Consider the following 19,122-nt stretch of genomic DNA (forward strand, 5'->3'; position numbering starts at 1 on the left):
CAGTGACAATGCTGGCTTATACTGTAGGTAGAAGCATCATCAAAATGTGTCTCTGTGTGGGAGTGCTGGCATACATTGTGGACACAGGCATCATGAAGTGTTTTTACAGTGGCAAAGGGTGTGTGCGCACACTTCATGAGCCCAAGGTGGGGTCATGGCAGTTTCTTTTTTTTCTTAATTTTCACCTGGCATCCGAGAGGCACATATTACATGAACCAACACAGGTTCACCCCAGCTCCAGAACACTGTCACAACATGGATCAATATACTAGGCCATGCCAAACATATGGTTCTAAGATTAGTCATTCCTTCTCACTTTTGATATTCAAGAAAATATTACACGAGTCTTAGACAGTCACCCCAGGCCCCCAAACTAAATGTATTGCATGTTTGGATTGTATTGATTGGTAGAATAGGGATGCCAATTTGGATCAGAAATGACTTACAATATCATATAAATAGATGGTTGAGGCATTCCCTCCAAGGCTACCTATACAATAGCAAAAAGATGAGAATAAGTGATGAGCCAGTTCATGATGGTGTGAACAAAGTGGGACACAGAGTAGGGATAAAACTAAACACAATAAATAACAGGTGACTTACAAAGGTAATGTGGCAAGTCAGAAGCAGTGGCATTGCAACTCAAGGTTTTTATTCATATAATAACAATGGACCTATCTTTGACTACAACTACACCACCCAACTGAATTCTAACTTGGGTGTTCGCCGTCAGGGTGGTTGTCAAACTAAGGAATCAGTCCTCTGTCCCACTACCCTACTCTGACCCTATCACTAATCAAATGTATTCAGCAAACAGAAATGAAGCCAGAATTACTCCCTTCTCCGGTCCAGACAATTCAGCATTAAGGGCTGGTTTCCGATAGTCGCTTGTAACAGTTCTGCTAAGCCCTTGTAATTCCTCCAAGGGGCTTCTGTGGGCTTGGTGATGTCTCCAACAATTATTATTTTTCTGTGTTCTATATATTTATGGACTTTCCTTATCTTCCTCTTGGCTCTTCCAACAAGGGGGATTACTTCCGTAATGTCACAAGAAATGCAAGTGGTGAATCTCAAACAGTGCGCCTGTACTAGTCTAAAAAAGCTGTTATTCACCAAACAATCAACAACCCTAAAACTTAAATGATAAATGACAATTAAGCATGATGCACTGGGTTCCTTGCTTATAATATGACTCCCAAATTCCATTTTGTTTCACTCCACTGAGGTTTTATGAAGGCTCAATCTTTTTAACCGAACTAAATATATGCAAAATGTGTATAAATACTAATGATTTTGACTACTGAGTGTCATATAAAAACTCAACCAAAACATTTCTTGATTATGCATTCATTATCCATATACAGGACATATCTATTATCCATCTATAAAATATAAAGATGGAAAAACGCAATTATTTTAGGGCATCCATTAGTCGTGCTGTACAGAGGAGAAAGGAAAAAAGAAGCAGAAAAGAAGGATTGTAAGTTTCAGAAATCAAAATTATATTCCCGTTTCTAATGTTCCACTACTTGTTTAAGATAATTATATTGCTCAAATGTCATAGTTCTTTACTAGCCTTGATTAGATTTATACTTCACAAGTTCCTTCCATCTTAGTGTTAACCTGTTATTAAAATATAATAAGCATATATTCAAACTCTCTGTTAAAGATTCTGAAATTAGTTACTGACCCTAAATCTCTTGGTATTTACCCGAACCCACTATTGTCACTCCTGACTTGGAATCATTTGTTCCAGTTAATATTATTCTCCAGGAAGAGGCGCTGTTGAGCAGCCAAGAAGATGGCTGCTTGATCTTGAAACTCTGGTCCCATAAAATCCTTATTATAAATAAACCCTGTTTTACACCATCGATTCAGCATCAAAAGGTCTCCCCATACAGCGGACGGACCGAGGATCCTGTGGCTCAAAAATCAAGCAGAACCGTGCAGTGAGGATGGAGCGGCACATCGCTGATGGCCGGGCCGGCGTAGGGTGGAGCAGAGACCGTCCAGCACATCCGGACGAGTTGGCAGTCCAAGCCGTGTAGTCTGGATGCGGGAACCTTCCGAAACACTCAGCACAACAAACGGTAAACTGGGCAGGAGGTTGGAATTTTGTCCGACACACCACTTGCGACGTCCTACTGCTAGACCATAGCGACATAACCCTGTGAGCGTTTTTCACATGCCTGAATCCATCTACAGAACGAATGCGCATATCCTGCTACGCGCGGCCGCCACCATGTGAGATGAGGCAGCCCAGAGGCACCCTTGAGCAGCACTGATCGGTGACTACTCCTTAGCGGCCACAGGAGAATGCATATATCGTGGCACAAGAACGTGTGTATATTTGTTTAACACCCGACAGTCGCATGGAAGACCCGGCTTAGTGAATTCACGGCCCGGCACCCACCCCCTCTAGTGTTGCTCGAAATCACCCGCTGAGGCTGGGTCGCTACCTCTGTGGAACTAGGCATGCTGCCATACACAAACTGAGGGGGCCACCTGCGAGACGGCGGCCCGCTGGACACTTTTGTTCAGGGCTGGCTCAACACTAAACCCACACGATCTGTGAAGATGCAGGGCCCAGAAGGCACTTATACAAATGACCTGCATTTTGAGATGTGGCGGGCCCCATACAGGAAGCGGCCCACATTGTGAGACAGCAAGGCCCATACCAAAGCTCTCAAGGGCTGGTTGAAAGCCCGGCCCTGAGGCATGCGACTGCCATAATCCCGGGCTCACCCACTTCATACTACCGTGCTGCACATACTAACGCCAATGTTGGTATAAACGTGACAACGCCACTGATCCCCTGCCGCTCGCAAGCACACAGCCTAAACAACCACTGGGATCGGATAACAATCCACACATAGCCAGATCCAGCAGCTGACTGTCAGCTCAGAGGCCAGACTCCACATCTGTCATACTCTTTTTGGTCAAGTAAAGTGTGACTTCAATCCACCTGGTCCCCAGGTCTGTGAGGTGTTCCAGGGGTCAAGATACAGAGGAGACACAGTGGGCAATCTCCCAACTGCAGACCTCCAGCAATATCACCCCTTCCAAACCTGACACCCTTGCTGACCGGCTATCGGAACTACCAAACGGGTGAAACCACAAGGCACAGTCCATACCAACGTCACTAGAGGAAAACATGATGAAAGGGACCAGAGGGAAGATAAAAGGACATATGGATTCATTCACCAACACTCCCGCCAAGGCCCTAGGTACTACAGACCCGATACCCAACAACGAACAAGCCGCAAATTCTGGGGATGCCCACAAGGATCACTTATTGGTAGCAATGCAAAGCGGATTCTTGGCAGTGAACATGAAGCTCGATGACATTGTTTGCACCATCGGTTCACTAAAATCTGAACTGGAGAAAGAAACAAGGCTTGGCGACACAGAAGACAAGGTCAACAGAAATGACCGAGACATAACGTAACTGAAGTTGGAGGTCAACAAAATCTGAAATAAGTGCGATGACCTGCAGTCGCACTCGAGACAACAATATTTGCTTAATCGGGATACCCGAGGCGGCCTGCAAAGGCCCTATGGAAACATTTTTCGAAGACTTGCTAAAATCACTGTTCGACCACACAAAGTTCTCCCCGCAATTCTTGGTCGAGTGTGCGCACCGTGTTCTGGCTTCTGTGCCTAAACTAGCGCCCCCCAACCCTGCACTACCTTGGCAAGACTGCTTAATTACCAAGACCGAGACATAATACTACGATTGGCGACGGAGCACGGCGCGTTCCGCTTCGAGGCTTCAGATGTCCATATTTACCCGTACTTCTCAGCTAATGTACAAGCCCTACGGAAATCATATGATCCTGTGAAGAAGCTATTACAAATCGGACAGGTTCCTTATGCCTTAATGTTTACCACCAAGCTAAGGATTCAACATTGAGTCCGCGCACATTTCTTCGAGAACCCATCCTAGGCTACTGCAGATGTTGAAGCATCAATCTCTATTCCACTCGCACGGTGGGAGAGCGACTGTAGACACAGCCCGCGTCCACACAACAATGAGTTGGACAATTCAGACAATGACTGACCGACACTGATATCGACCAAAGCTCTCATGTCACAAGAACGCACATGGATGTACAATACTAGTACAATCGCGACCGGCGGCAGGCACTGCAACCAGCTGCAGGATAGCAGTCACTGTTTTCAGCACACCCCAGGAAGTTCCTGCAGATTTTTCTGGGCTACATCGTCAAGTTGAGGGTGAGGATGAGGGATGGGGGATATGTCTGTCGAGTTGGGGTTAATGACGTGTATGTACACCAAATGTTACTGGAGTTCAAAAGGTTTGAAGTAGTATTAATATGTTCTTTAAAAAAAATGCAGACTGGTTACCTAGTAAACACAGAAACAAAATTTCTGTTATTCATCTGAGCGAAATGAGCTCATTATGTAAAAGAAACAGGACACTATTGGTGACAAGATCTCCTTCCTGACATGGAATGTCCAGGGTCTGAACAACCCTATTAAGGCAAGGAAAATATTAGCATATATTAATCGCCACGGCCCAAAGGTGGTAATGCTACAAGAAACCCATGCCCAAGGGACACTCAACAAGAGATTTGCACCCAACTGGGGGAACCAACAGGGTTTCACTGACTACTCATCTCAGGCCAGGGAGGTGATGACTCGGATACATCGTTCACTGGCCTTTCAGGAAAACAGGTGCTGTATAGACCCTCAGGGAAGATATGTGATTCTATGGGGTAAGATATCTGGTATAGATACAACATTAGTCAATATATATGGCCCTAATCTAGATGACCCTGAATTCTATGGCAAGTAATGAAAATCCTAAACGGGGGACACCACTCCCTGATTATAAAGGGAGGCGACTTTAATGCAATCCTGGACTGTGCAGTAGACCACTCGAGAGATAATCAATAGGACCTAACAAATGCTGGCCAAATGATAAGTCAGATCATGCAACAAACAGAATTGGTAGATGCATGGATGGACCGTGATCCTGGCTTACTCGAATATACCTATTACTCATCGGTGCATGATACGTAGTCCAGGATTGATTACTGGTTGGTCCCAGTGACGCTGATGGCGCGTGTGCAGGAATGCAAGATATATCTTGGAACCATTTACGATCATTCACCAATTTCACTGACGATACTATGGGATGGTCCCGGTGACCCCACCCACCGTGGAGAAAGCCACCCTCATGCTTACTAGATTCAATGTTTCTTGAGACATTGTGGGACGGAATCTAGGGCTTCTTCCAGAGAAACAAAGGATCTGTTCCCCATTATTCTACAGTCTGGGAAACATTTAAGGTATGGCTGAGGGGCGAGGTGATTTCAATTACCAATAGAAGCCTCAAAGAAACGAGAAGGGAATTAGGTAGGGTAGAAACAAACTTCAGAGAACTCAAAAATGAATACGGCACATCACATAAAAGGGCGCTGTTAGGCCTCATTAAAGGGAACCTGCTGAAATTTACAGAACTGGCAGACAGGGAAGTCTGCCTGATAAACCAGCCCACCGAGGCATGGCGATATGTGGAAGCAGACAGACCGGGCTGCTTCCTCGTGGGTGCTATCCGGTCAGAGAAAGGGGCACAACACATCACATCACTGGGATCAAGGGACAGACAGGTAACATACTAACCACACACGAAGAGATCAACAGCAAGTTCCACCAATACTATAAAACCCTATATGCCAATGCCGATCAGTCTACCGACGCAGACCTGACTAGTTACTTAAATGAGATTCCACTCCCATCTCCATCACCAGAAACACAGTTAGTACTCAACTGGCCGCTCGCACTCGAAGCTATCGACGCAATAATGGCTCTTCTGTCGGGGAAGGCCCCGGGCCCCAATGGGATAGGAATAAAACTATATAAAGATCTCTGGCAGATCCTGGCACCCAAACTGCTGAGGGTCTAGGAAGAGTCCCTACGGGCCGGTCAATTACCACCCACACTCTCGGAAGCTGTAATTACTGTACTGCTAAAACCGAACAGGCCAGCTTCTGAAATGGCCTCGAACAGACCATTATCTCTAATCAATACTGACACAAAAATGTTTGCCAAAATCGTATCCATCCGTCCACTACATTGCATGTTAACGCTGATTCATCCAGACCAATCCGGATTTATCCCTGGACGCTCTACAGTGTTTCATCTACGCAGACTCTTCTGCATCATGTCCCAAATAAATCCAAAGGCCAGGGCTGTAGCTGCCTCACTCAATGCGGAAAAGGCCTTAGACTGTTTCTTGGCAGTTCTTTTTCGCAGTCCTTCATGACATGTAATTAGGGGATCACTTCATAAAATGTATACAACTGTTATATGCTAACCCAACAGCCAGAGTCCACACCAACGGCATGCTCTCACCCATCTTCCACATGTGCCGCGGTATGAGACAGGGCTGCCCACTATCCCCACTACTCTGTGCATTGACGATTGAGGCCCTTGTCCGTATAATGCCATATAAACAGTCACAGGGGTTTCCACACAGCGGGACCACTACAGATTATATCCCTTTATGCCGACTACACACTTATATATCTGCAACCCGGAACAGAATATGACTCCATTGATGGAGAAGGTCTGTAAATTTACAACACTGAATCAACGAGGCAAAATTCAGAACTGTTCCCATTGACCGATGCTACACACATCCCGATAGATTTAATGGGATTCAGATGGGTCCCACATACATTTAAATACCTGGGCATACTGATCTCTTAATACTTAAAATGATTGTGGTTCCCAAACTGCTGTATTATTTTTTCAATATTCCGGTATGGCCGGGTTGTACTTTCTTTGATAAACTACGCTCCCTAGTAATCAAATACACATGGGGAGCAGGTGTTCCGTGAATGAAATTGGAGGGAATGGCTGAACCATTTGAACAAGGTGGCCTGACAGCGCCTGACTTTGAGCTCTACTATATTGTCTCACAGGCACAATATGCAGGCTAATGGTACTCTTCTCATGATACCCCAATACACCTTGTATTACCGTTACCGGATAATATACCAGGACCCAAGTGGAAGGAAAAGACAGACTGCGTATGAAGTAAACTAAAGTGAAGATCCATACCTCTTTAAAGCAAAGAGCATTATAATAATCCTGGGGAAGGGTAAAACCCCTGAAAGTTTTGAAGTGCTTGGAATTTTCTTGTATAAGAGTGAAACAAAGTCCTGGCAGGCGAGTATACCAGGTGAAGAGTGAAAATTCATTGTGAACCATAAAGGTTGAATAGAACTGCAAATGTGGAGGAGAAAGCTTCTCCTGAGGTGAATGGAACCTTGATTCATTTATTTGCACCTTTTTGGAATCATACTTTGAATTACTTGAAAATAGCTGCAGGTGGCAGCTAAAGGACTCTGCCCCTATCACAATATATTAGGGTAAGCGTTTGAGGGTCAGATTAGGGTTTTGGACACTGGACAGAGGACTTCTTTCACGTTCAACATTCTGACAGTAACCTTAGTTAGTTTTGTTGAGGCAGGGAAACCTCTCATAGAGTCAGGGAAAGATAGTACTTCACCCAACCTCTTTCTTTCGGTTTATAAAATAAAAGTCTAAAGCAACCAACATAATGTTTCTGTGTCCAACTCTTACTCTTGACTCCTAACAGAGTGAAACACAAGAACTTAACACAATAAGCTACCAACAACATAAAAGAGTAAACAGGGAAAGTATCATACCCAAAACAGCACACTGACATAACCTTAAATATGCCCATAACAGTGCTACAAAAAACAGAACATACCTGTGTGTTCTCTTTAAGTGCTTTGTCTTCCTGGCAAGGTGCCACAGCAACTGGCAATGTAAATTTCACAAGTCCATATTCCATAACTAACTCTGTGACGTAGGTTATTTTGATAAGGACAGTTGCTTTAGGTGGTAAATTTCCAACACTTACAGTAAAAACATCCTGAAACAGAACAGTGTGAATAATTTAGAAACCATCCCATTAACATCTGCCAGTTTTATTAACTTTGTTTTATTATCATACAGCACAATCAAAAATAAACATTTGACTATTTAGATATGATTTGTCTTTTTATCATCCATCTACAATTCATCTTTTTCATTATTTTAAACACTAAACATATTATTGGAAGCGAATTTGCTGAACTTGATCAAGCATTTAAATAGAACAGCCAAACCAATATGCCTGATTTACAAAGCGTTTCAAAAGGGAAAATCCCATTGGAAAAGCATTTTGTAAATGAGGCCCATTGTAATTATTACAGACATTACTTGCATTTGCAAAGATAAACACACACTGCACATTTGTACAGAGAAAAAGACGCTGCAGACATTTTCTGCATAAACAGTTATACCTCGGAAAAACCTAGAGGAAATTCTGTAGGTCTCCTTGTCCACCAAATTTTCACATGCACATGATTTTTTTATATCCTTGTACGTCAGCCTGAATGGGTGAGCCCAATAGTAAACATTATAGTCAAGTGTTGCTATAATCATTCAACAATGAGGCAGTTTTATTTCTTTTAGCCGTTTCTGTGCCTCACGTAGATGCTTGACTCTTAAGAACTTAGATAAGACTGCGTACTCACTCTTTCCCAATGAGATGACCTTTACTGGATGACGCATTCATTTTTAATTATGGATTTAATCTCTAAAAGTGATTGCGATTCCAATGTATTTGGGCAATTAATTCACCATTTTCACAGCAGCGTGTCAGTCGGTGTGTAATATGAGAATGGGTCCTGCCCTGATAAGTCACAAATCTGTTTAAGTACGTGGCAAACTGACCCCCTTGGTTACCAAAACACAACCAGATGCATGAAATCTGTAATACAATGTGCCGCAGACACTGGCCAAGAATGCTGTTTACGGGTCACTCACTCTTATATAAGTCATTACCTTGTTGGACAAAGAGGTCCTACATCTGCACAGTCTTGCTAAGCTCCCCTCTAATCACAAAAACAATGTGCAAACTCACAAGAGTAATGAGGAGACTCTGTATTGCTGAAAAACACAGGGGACACACATACAAATGATGAGAACTGAAAACACCAAGATGGCTGAACATGCTTAAATCACCTTGGTTTTCCCAGTAATATGACACGGCAATAGAGAGAATTGTGGGAAAGAAGGCCAGACTCCATGCCCTTCAACCAAGCAGGGTTGAGGAACTAAGGCAGGGAATTCACTACCTACTGGCTGACAGAAAATAAATGTACAGGAGGGGGAGGTTTGAATGACATACAGTCCCTGCCTGAAGCCAGAGGAGAGGTCATCATGCAGAATGCCAGGCTTACAGGCTGTGGAAAAAGCTTGACTCACTGTACCTTGATGCCCACTTGAAGGGCTGATGGTAGTAGCCTCTGAAAGCGTTGTGAATCCTGGAGGTGCTTGTGAATCCTGAACGCACTGTGAAACATAGAGGTGCTGTGATCCCAAAGGTAGCTGTGAACCTTCAATTAATTGTGGGACTATTCAAATACACCGAGTCATAACAATGAAGCCAGATCTTGCGTGAAATGCATTCTAGCGAAAGACACCAAAGCGGTTTTAACAGCTTAAGAGAACTGTGGTCTGACAGGGGACAACAAAGAAGCAAGAAGAAAGCCTATGTCTGAGAGGCTGATGGACAAGGCCTTTGACACACATTAAGTAGACAAGATGAGTGTCACTGAGAATTGTTCATTTGGTGAACAAGATGAGAAGTAGTCTTGGACCAGAATATAGTTGCCAAATTGAGAAACTGGCGAGTGCCTCTAAAAAGTGTAATCGAGAAAGTCTTATACCCAAATCAAATTGCCAAGGTGAAAAACTAATGGAGAAAGTTACTAAACATCATCAATTTGTAGTACATTACCAATATCTGGATATGGCTTTCTCCCCATTGTTTTTTTAAACGAATAAACAACGGGCATGTTTTGTGTACATGTTCTTATGCTAGCAATCAATTCTCGCTAGTGGGCAGAACTAGATGTACCTCTACAATCCCCCCACATTGTAAAGAAAAAATATATTGGAAGAGTACAATAGTTTAATAATTAGTATAGCCTTAGATTGTTCTTCCGCTATTAGGTCAAAATACCTTTTTCAAAAAATGTATTTAAAAAAAAAAACATTTAGAAAGACCGCTCTGTGACCGCACAGAGCAGTCTTTCTAAATCGAACTGTCGGACCTGCAATGCACACAAGTTCGCACAGGGGCTTTCGGGCATGCCAGGACCCGGAAGCGGCCACGAGGGAGAACGAGTAAGTTGATGTGTTTGTATGTAGGTGTTAGTGTGTGTTTTTGTGTGTGTAATGGCGGGGGCAGGCTTTTCGGGGGTGAGGGAGGCGGCACAGGCTGAGGGAGGGGGTCTGGGGTGTGGAGCTCCCCATTTTTTAGGAAATGGGGCAAGAGAGGGTGGGAGTGGGCGAAGAAATTTCCTTTTTTCTATTTTTGAAGACCTCCTAAAAGTGGGTGAAAAAAGAGTTGGTCTTTTGGTTAGGCGACCTACAAAAATCGAACAAATGACATAGAAACGTTCAGCCATATAGTAATACAAAGATAACAGTTGTATCAAAACCCTTACGGCATGGGTATACTAGAAAGGTTAAAAATCAAAGAAGTAATTTTGTATTAATGTTCCTATGTCATTCTGACAATCCTTCCACAAACAATATTTCCATCAATTCCTTTCTCTGCGGAAAAAAAGCTGTTGTGAGCCCTTACCCACTTAGGTCTATTGCAACCCGTTTTATCTCCACAAACGTTTGAAAAAATGCATAAAGATTCAAATGTTTAGAACCAACATTATGACATATGTGCCGCTGTAACCAATGGTGAGCTTAACATGGAGACACGCACATCTTACTGAGTTTATAGCTGCCTCAAAAACAGACTGTTTGGTATAGCTGGTGTAACCTAATATAAGAAGCGATAAGGCCATTACTAAACAGAGAGAAAGTCAGTGTGCTCAGGTTTAAGGCAATCGTGTTCATAACCTTGCCCGCGGGAACGCAGGGGAGCACGTGGCAGGAGCCTTCATTCGCTCTCCTGGGAGAAAGGACTTTCTTGTCCATTTCCCAAAGTGGAGGCAGTCCAGCTTGGCCGGGATATGCACCCACCTTTTAGAGCGTCAGCGAGAGGACCTGTGGCACAGAGATATCATGTGATTGTTCATGTTGCTTGCTCAGTGCCCTATTTCCTGGTCTACTTTAGGGCATTTTAGCACAGGCGTTTTTTGCAAGGGAAAAGCGCCATTTTATAAGCACTTAGTAGTCTGAGTACCTGTTTCAGCCTGTTGGAGCCAGGGTGGCCCCAGGCAGCCCCCTGCTGAGTATGAATGAAGCAGATCATTATCCTTCCTAACAAGTCGACATTACAAACCGGCTAAATTGGGTCTGCTTAATGTTAGATCTGCTGTCAAACACGCCACAGAAATTCATGAGTTACTAGTGGTGGAAGAGCTGCAACTACTTGCGCTTACTGAGACATGTGGGCCTCATTACGAGTTTGGCGGTAACCATCGGGTTGCCGCTGAACTCATAACACCGCTTTGCTGCCTGATATCCCAGTGCCACCGGGACACTACTGTCCCGGCGTCCTGGGATGTTAGGTGGCGGAAACTGTAAGTCCCCATTCCCGTGGAGTCCTATTGGACTCCACGGGAATGGGGACACAAAAGCACTGACAATGTGGCTGACGGTACCGGTGCTTCAGTGAAAACCATACCTGCAGGGACCGGTGCCCCTAGCAGGTCAGACCTGCCAGGAGCCACGGCCTCGGCAGGCATACTTGTAGTCTGGCACTCTGGAAATGGTGCTGGTACGCTGCTAACGGCAACCTTATTTCTGGACCGCCAGGCTTGTAATGAGGCCCATGGCGTGTTCAAGATTATTCTATTTTCTTTACTTTCAAATTAGGCTTTATTAATATTTTCCGAATAGTGCAACAAAAAGAATACAAACAGAAAAAAGAAACGTACAACTCCCAAAAGGAGAAATAAACAATAGCATAAAGGAACAAAAACAGCACTTGTTACAGTCAAGATTGCCTGCGGCCTTCCGCCGCTTGAAGCAGCCCACTCAAGTTAACCCTCCCAACCTGGTCTCTAACTCTTTATGATTCTCATCATGGGACGAACAATGACAAGTCTATTTTCTTTGTGGTCCTCTAGTGTCCTGGGCCCTTCTGAATTGTTCCCTTTATCAAGTTTAGTCCTTTGAACTCGCAATCCGCCATGCTGCATTTCCTCCGGAGATCCCGGTACTACCACACCCAGTTCCCTGTTGGTGAATCCGCTCAGGCAACTTCAGGTGACACATTTTTATTGACAAAATCCCCCCATTCCTGTTCCAGTGCTCCCCCAACCCTGTGGAGCCCTGCCGTTATTCGCTCCATAATGTACATCTTTTAAGCTACATTTTTCCACTCCTTTTTACCTGGAAGGTGCACATTCTTCCACTGTGTCGGTAGACAAGCCCTAGCCGCTAATAGCAAGCCCGCTGCCATCAGGGAAAGTCTAAGGCAGTCCCCCTCATCTCATCCTAGAAAACCTGCACCTTAGGGCACCCCCACCACATGTGCCAGTAGTCTGCCCTCAAGAGGCATTCCCGCCAACATAGGGGGCTGACATTCTGATATATCTTAAAGAGTCGAACCAGGTCATACTGCCACCTGTGCAAAAGCTTGATAGCATGAAGTTTGTATTGGCTGGAGATCGAGGTCCGAGATACTACCCTGCAAATTGTATCCCGCAAAAGCAGTTCCAACACCCCCACCCCAATCTCTACCTCCCATCGTCCCCTTAGCTTGTCTGTGGAGCCCTTTCCCAACTCCAAGAGGGCTCTGTACATGGGTGAGATCAGCCCCCTCCCCTGGTGTTTAAGAGTCTTTCAAATGGGGGAGGCCTCTCTGGATCTGCTTCTATCAGGCCCCTCGTTAGTACCCCATTGGGTTGAGGATATAGAAAAACCAGGGGTTTGTCTATGACCAGAGCCTACTCTAGTTCCTGAATGGTAATGAATCTACCTCCCCTCCAGAGCTATCCAACTCGCCTCGTACCAGGATTGTAATCTCTCAGGGTTTTGTATGGCGTCTCTAATTCCTGGAACCCAAATGTGCCCCAGTGGAGAGGGCTAGGTCGTCATTCCCTCCATTTCCGCACCCCGCCAGATCACTCCACAATTGAGTGTTCTCGGATTCTGCGTGGCATCCTATTCCTTGGGACCCACAACCATTCCCCGACCGTGGCCCGGTGCAAGTGTATGTTGTCTAGGGTGACCCATTGCAGATCTTGCTGCACTCTTAGCTGGGGTATCAAGACTCTAAGTTGAGCAGCCTAATAGTAGACTTTCATGTCGGGTAGACCCACCCCTCCTTTTTCTTTTGGAAGTGTGAGGATTGCAGCGGGGACCCTAGCCTTCTTCCCTTGCCACAGGAATGTCAGTATGGCGCCCTTAGTTTCCCGAAAATATGCATCCGGGATCTGGATGGGTAGCATTTGGAATAAGTAGAGGATCCTTGGGAGGAGAACTATCTTGAGGGCGTTAAGGCACCCCACCCAGGAGACTGAGCTTACACCACTTCTCCAGATCACCCTTGAGCTTGGCGATCAATGGGGCAAAATTAGCTTTCTATAAGTCTCCAAGCTCCCTAGTGACATTGATCCCCAAGTACGTTAGTGGACCCAGGCTAACCTGCATTCCGAGGGGCGAAAATCTGTCTATGTTTCCATCTTCATTCTCATTCAGGAGAGAAGGACTGATTTCGATCTGTTGATCTTGAATCCTGCCATCCTGCCATATTGTTCGATCAGGTGGACCGCCACCGGCAATAACCTCAGGGGGTTGGTGACGTGTAGTAACATGTCGTCCGCATATAAAGCTACTTTGTATTCTGAGCCCCGATACAGAACCCTTCGACCCGGGGCTCACTCCTGATTTTCTGTGCGAGGGGCTCCAATGAGAGTGCGAAAGGTGTCAGTGAAACGGGGCAGCTCTGTCTAGTTCCCCTCCCTAAACTGAACCATAGTGACTACCCACCATTAACTGAGACACCTGCCCTGGGTGCGGAGTATACAGCCATGATCCCCCCACAGAAGTCTTTCCCCAATACCGCACTTAATCAGGACAGCTTTCAGAAAGTCCCACTCTACCCCATTGAATGCCTTTTCAGCGTCCACTGAGAGGAAGGTGGGGTCACCTGCTACTCTCTTTCCCCCATGTAATAAGTGCAACGATTTCCTCATCCTGTCCGCACCCTGCCAGCCCTTGATGAAGCCCACCTAGTCAGGGTTTATCAGTCGATGCATGTACTCCTCAAGCCTGGCCGTAAGTACCCTTGAATATATTTTGGCATCGATGATGAGGGAAATGGGCCGATAAGCTTCACACATCCTGGGGTACCACCCTTTCTTGGGTATCACCGTGATGAGTGCCCAGGTGAAGGAGTCTCGGGCCACACCAGTCTCGAGTATATCATTAAAGAGTTCTGTCATAAAGGGCAGCAGGGCTTCAAGGAATAATTTATAGAAGCCAGCAGAGAACCCATCTTCCACTGGTGCCATACCCAGAGGCATCCGTGCTACTGCCCTCTTAATCTCTTCCTCTGTTACGATAGTCTCAAGGGCCCCAGACTCATCTAGAGACAACTTGGGCAACGGGATGTCTGCCAAGTATGTGTCAATACCTTCCACATCATGTGTAGACTCAGATTTATAGAGAGCCTCGTAGAAGGAGGCGAAAGCCTCCTGTATCTGCTCCGGTGAAGACACTGGAACGTTATTGTTTCCCCATAGCTTCAAAACCCACCTCTCAGCTCCTTGTCCCCGCAGCCTGGCCACTAAGAGTGCATCGGCCTTATCCCCCTTCTCATAGAATTTTTGCTTGAGGAATTGCAGGTTTCATATTATTTTCCCTTCCTCAAGTAGGCAAGTTCTTCCCTCTTCCCCACGCTAGGTATTCTTCCTTTCCCTCTAATGATGACCTTGCCCTTTTTTCAAGTATTTTAATCTGATACCGCAGCCCATGTTCAATGGAGGAAAGAGGACACTACAGTGAGTTGCTCATAATTACTCTTACGTCCAGTCCCCTTTCCTCCATTTTGTATGGGCGATTACAACTGAATATAGCCCCAGGGTGGAGAGGAGACTCTCCTTAAGGAATGAAGTTCCTTAGAACCGCCTGTCCAAAGGCCGCGTCTGACAGAGCCGGTGTCCAAACAGTAATGCTTACAGAAAGCCGAAGGGGTGGCCTAGGTGGCCGCCCTGCTTAGGACTTGCCACGGAACCTGCCGCTGGAATGCAATGGCCGTGGCTTTGGCTCTGACCGCATGAGCATGCATGTTGCCTAGCAGCGGCTTGTGCTGCCCGTCATAGGCTTCAAAGGTGACAAAAAGTGCATCTGGCTTGCGGAAGCACTTGGTCTTGTCCAGATAGAATTTCAGAGCGCGTCTGATGTCTAGACAGTGCATGACTTTTTGAGCCTCTTCCTTGGGGTCAGCGAAGAACGAAGACTATTTCCTCGTTTAGATGGAAAGCAGAGGGTACCTTAGGTAGGAAAGCCGGGTGAGTCCGTTGGACCACCTTATCACTTTGAAAAGTAGTATAGGATTCTGAGGCCACCAGAGCCTGGATCTTGCTGACTCTGGGAGCAGAGGTGAGTCCCACTAACAAAGCTGTCTTAATCTTAATGGTGATCAGCCTGATGTCCGCGGACGCCATTGGCTTAAAGGGTTTGTGTGCCAAGGCGCCCAACACCACATTGAGGTCCCACACCGGTGTGGCTTCTTGATGGGTGGGTAAAGTCTGGATAAGTCTGCCAGATGTTTCTTGACTATCGGGTTGGAAGAGGAGAAGACCTCCTCCTCCAAATTTCTGTAGGCCCCTATGGCTGCCAGATAGGTGTGACATGTGTCCACCTGCACGCCTGAGTGTGCGAGGTGTGCCGAGAATGAGAGCCCATCGTCCAGCGTGCATGTAAGGGGGTTGAGTCCGTCCAGTGACAGAACCTACTCCATTTACTCTTATATTGGCTCCTGGTAGCCTTGCTCCTGGCGCCCTGATTGATCTCCAGGTTAGCCTGTGATAGGCTCAGGTGCTTGAGGGTGATCTGCACAGGAACCACACTGCAAGGTCTAACTTCTGAGGTGCGGGGTGAAGGACCCTGCCCCCCTCCTGGGACAGGAGATGTGCTGGACCAGCGAAGGTGAATGGGTGGTCTGTCCGTGAGGCTGAGCTGTTTGGAGAACCATGGTCTCGCCGGCCACCAAGGAGCCATCAAGATGATGCTGAGGTGACAAGCTTCCTTTATCTTGCGGATTACCCTGGGGATCAGGGGTGTGGGAGGAAAGGCATTGGCCGTCAATCTGTCCCACCGTATCTGTAATGCGTCGCCCAGTGAGCGGGGGCCCAGCCCCTGCCAAGACGCGAACTGATGGCACTTCCTGTTCGGCCATGAGACAAACAGATCCACCTGAGGGTGTCCCCATCTGCTGAAGACCTCCAGCAGCACTTGGTCGTTCAATTGCCATTTGTAATTGTCCAGCCCCAGTCTGCTGAGCCTGTCCGCCTCCAAGTTGGCCTCCCCAGGGAGGTGGACGGCTGTGAGGTAGATTTTGTTCTCCAGGGCCCACTCCCACATGGTGACGGCTAGGTTTCACAGCGGAAGGGACCTGGTACCCCCCGGTTTGTTGACGTTGCACATGCTGGTTGAGTTGTCGGTCTGAATAAGGATGATTTTGCCCCCAATGAGAGGAAGGAAAGCTCTGAGATCTAGCCAGATGGCCCCGTGTTCCAGCCAGTTGAGCTGGGAGTCCTGCTCCTGCCGGGTCAAGACTCTGTGGACGCTGTGGCTGGCCAGAGTGACTCCCCAGCCCACTAGGGCGGAGACCATAGTGATGGTGACCTGAGGGGACTGCTGCCGGAAGGGCTTGCCCATCCGCAGGTTTCAATCCCTGCACCACCAAGTGAGGTCCGAGTAGAGAGAAGGCGGTATGTTGACCAGCTCCGCTAGGGTGCCCTTCTAATTCCATGAGGCTGCAAAGTGCAGCTGTAACCTCCTCATCCTAAATCTTGTATGTGGCACGGCCAGGAGGACCGCTGCCATGATGCCCAGTGGGTGTTGGTACCACCAGGCCGAGGTCACTGCTCTGGTAAAGAAGTGTGCAGTGGCCCTCTTGATGGCTGTAATCTTGTCCTCCGAGGGAAAGACCTTCTTGGAGCTCGTATCCCAGATGAGGCCAAGGAAGGTAAGGCTCTGCGTGGGCTGCAGCTGAGACTTCTTGAAGTTCATAGTAAACTCCAGGTCGTGGAGTGTGCTCATAAGTGCGGAGGAAGTGTGGGTAAACCTCTACGGGGATCTCGCCCTGTTCCGGTATGGGTAGACATGGTGGCCCTGGCCCTGAGGAGGGCTTCCACTGCATTTATGAGTGTGGTAAATACCCTGGGGGTTGAGTTGAGGCCAAAGGGTAGCACCTAGTACTGGAAATGACAGACCATGATCCTGAAGCGTAGGAAGGAGCGATGTGGCTGCCAAATCGGGAAGTGTAGGTAGGCGTCCTTCAGCTGCAGGGAGTACATCCAGTCTACCTTGTCTAGTGTCTCTGCAATGAGTGCTGGCGTAACCATCTTGAATTTCTGAAGAGGGAGGGAGAGGTTGAGGGTGGATAGGTCCATCGTAGCTCTCAGGCAAGCCTGGTTCTTCTTGTGTAAATTTGAAAATCCTGGAATAGAAGCCTAATCCTCTCTGGGGGGTTGGTACTTCTTGCAATGCCAGGCTCTTGACGAGCAACTGGATCTCCGACAACAGAGTTGCAGTCCCAATCTGTGGGAGTGGAGGGGAGGAGGGAGGAGAGGGAGGTATCGGTAGGCTGTACCCCATGGATACTACAGAGAGGATCCAGGGGTCCGCAAGGTTCTGGCACCAGAAATGCACGTGAGAGGCAAGCCTGCCACCCACTGGAGACACATGGTCCCGAAGGTGCGCGTCATGCTTTTTTCCTTCTGAGGCTGTTGCTGAGGAGAGGTCCTGGAAGAAGAACATGCCCCCAACCGCTTTTTGTTGCTTGCGCCGGCGCTGACTCAGCGAGCGGTCAGGTTGTCTCGAGCTCTGTTCCTGGAATCCCCAGAACCTGCCAAATGACTACCCCTTGTCCGAGCGTTGATGCAACTGGGCGTGGTATTCTTTAGGATAAAGACTTCGCAGTTAGCGAGCTGTCGTCGGTGGTCGAGTGGAAGAGGTCACTACCCTCAAACGGAAGGTCCATTATGTGATCCCGGACATCAGGGTTAAACTTAGTAGCCCGAAGCCAGGCCATCCTTCTGATGTCTGTGGCAATGCAGATGGCCCGGCCAGAGGTATCGATGAGGGCCACGGTGGACTCCATGATGTCCTGCGCTACCAGCTTGGCTTCTCCTAGACCCGCTTGAAGCATGCCTGGCTCTGCACCGGAAGTTCCGGAAGGAAGTCCGCTATTTCCCGGCAAAGCCTCTGGTTAGCGGCATCAGCATTGGCCTTGCCTAGCAGTGCCGAGGACGAGGTGGCCAAGAACGACTGAGGCTCAAAGTAGAGTGACGGCACAGCGATCACCGAAGAATGCGGCTGGGGGTGCGCCGACAACAAGAGTGTATCCCCATCCATCTGTCTATGCTTGGCATTGAGGCACTGATTGACAGGGTGAGCCGAGTGAGGCTTGAGCCACCCTTTCTTGCCAAGAGCCACAAAATCCTTCTGCATCAGGACACCCGTCTTGGTAGGGGGTCTTAGGGCGAGGACTTCTGCCAAGACCCCCTCCTTGGGCTGCTCTACCCTGGGTGGAGGAAGGCCCAAATATTCTGCCACACCTGCAAGGTCATGGAAGGCCTTCGCTGACGACGGCATGTCAGGGTCCTCCTCCTCGTCTGTGTCCACCCGAGTGTCTGGCTGATCCGGAGCGGTTGGAGGAGTGCTGGGCACTGCGGTGTGGGGACCGTAGCCGGGGGCTGCTGTGGAGGCTGTTGTGGAACCACCTGAACTGTGGGAGGCAGGGGAGCCGGAATCAAAGGGGCCGGCAGCGGGGGTTGCGCTGGGGCCAGTGGCACCGGAGCCATGGTGGGAATGACTATGGGTGCAGGTGGGTTGACCGGAAGGAGCAAATCCCTGACTGTATCCCGC

General features: G+C 47.5%; 1 protein-coding gene across 7 annotated transcripts in view; it reads right to left on the bottom strand.

The window, feature by feature from the left end:
- The window catches only part of PARP4 (poly(ADP-ribose) polymerase family member 4), a 2,748,946-nt gene that overhangs the window by 1,830,901 nt on the left and 898,923 nt on the right, over positions 1 to 19,122 (bottom strand). For all 7 annotated transcript variants that reach the window (XM_069639202.1, XM_069639198.1, XM_069639200.1 and 4 more), the window contains exon 18: positions 7,769 to 7,933. In XM_069639202.1, the coding sequence (XP_069495303.1) occupies positions 7,769 to 7,933 (165 nt within the window). The remainder of the gene's footprint in view (positions 1 to 7,768; positions 7,934 to 19,122) is intronic.

Source organism: Ambystoma mexicanum, chromosome 7q (assembly GCF_040938575.1).
Source record: "Ambystoma mexicanum isolate Mex_15411 chromosome 7q, UKY_AmexF1_1, whole genome shotgun sequence".
Lineage (NCBI taxonomy): Eukaryota > Metazoa > Chordata > Amphibia > Caudata > Ambystomatidae > Ambystoma > Ambystoma mexicanum.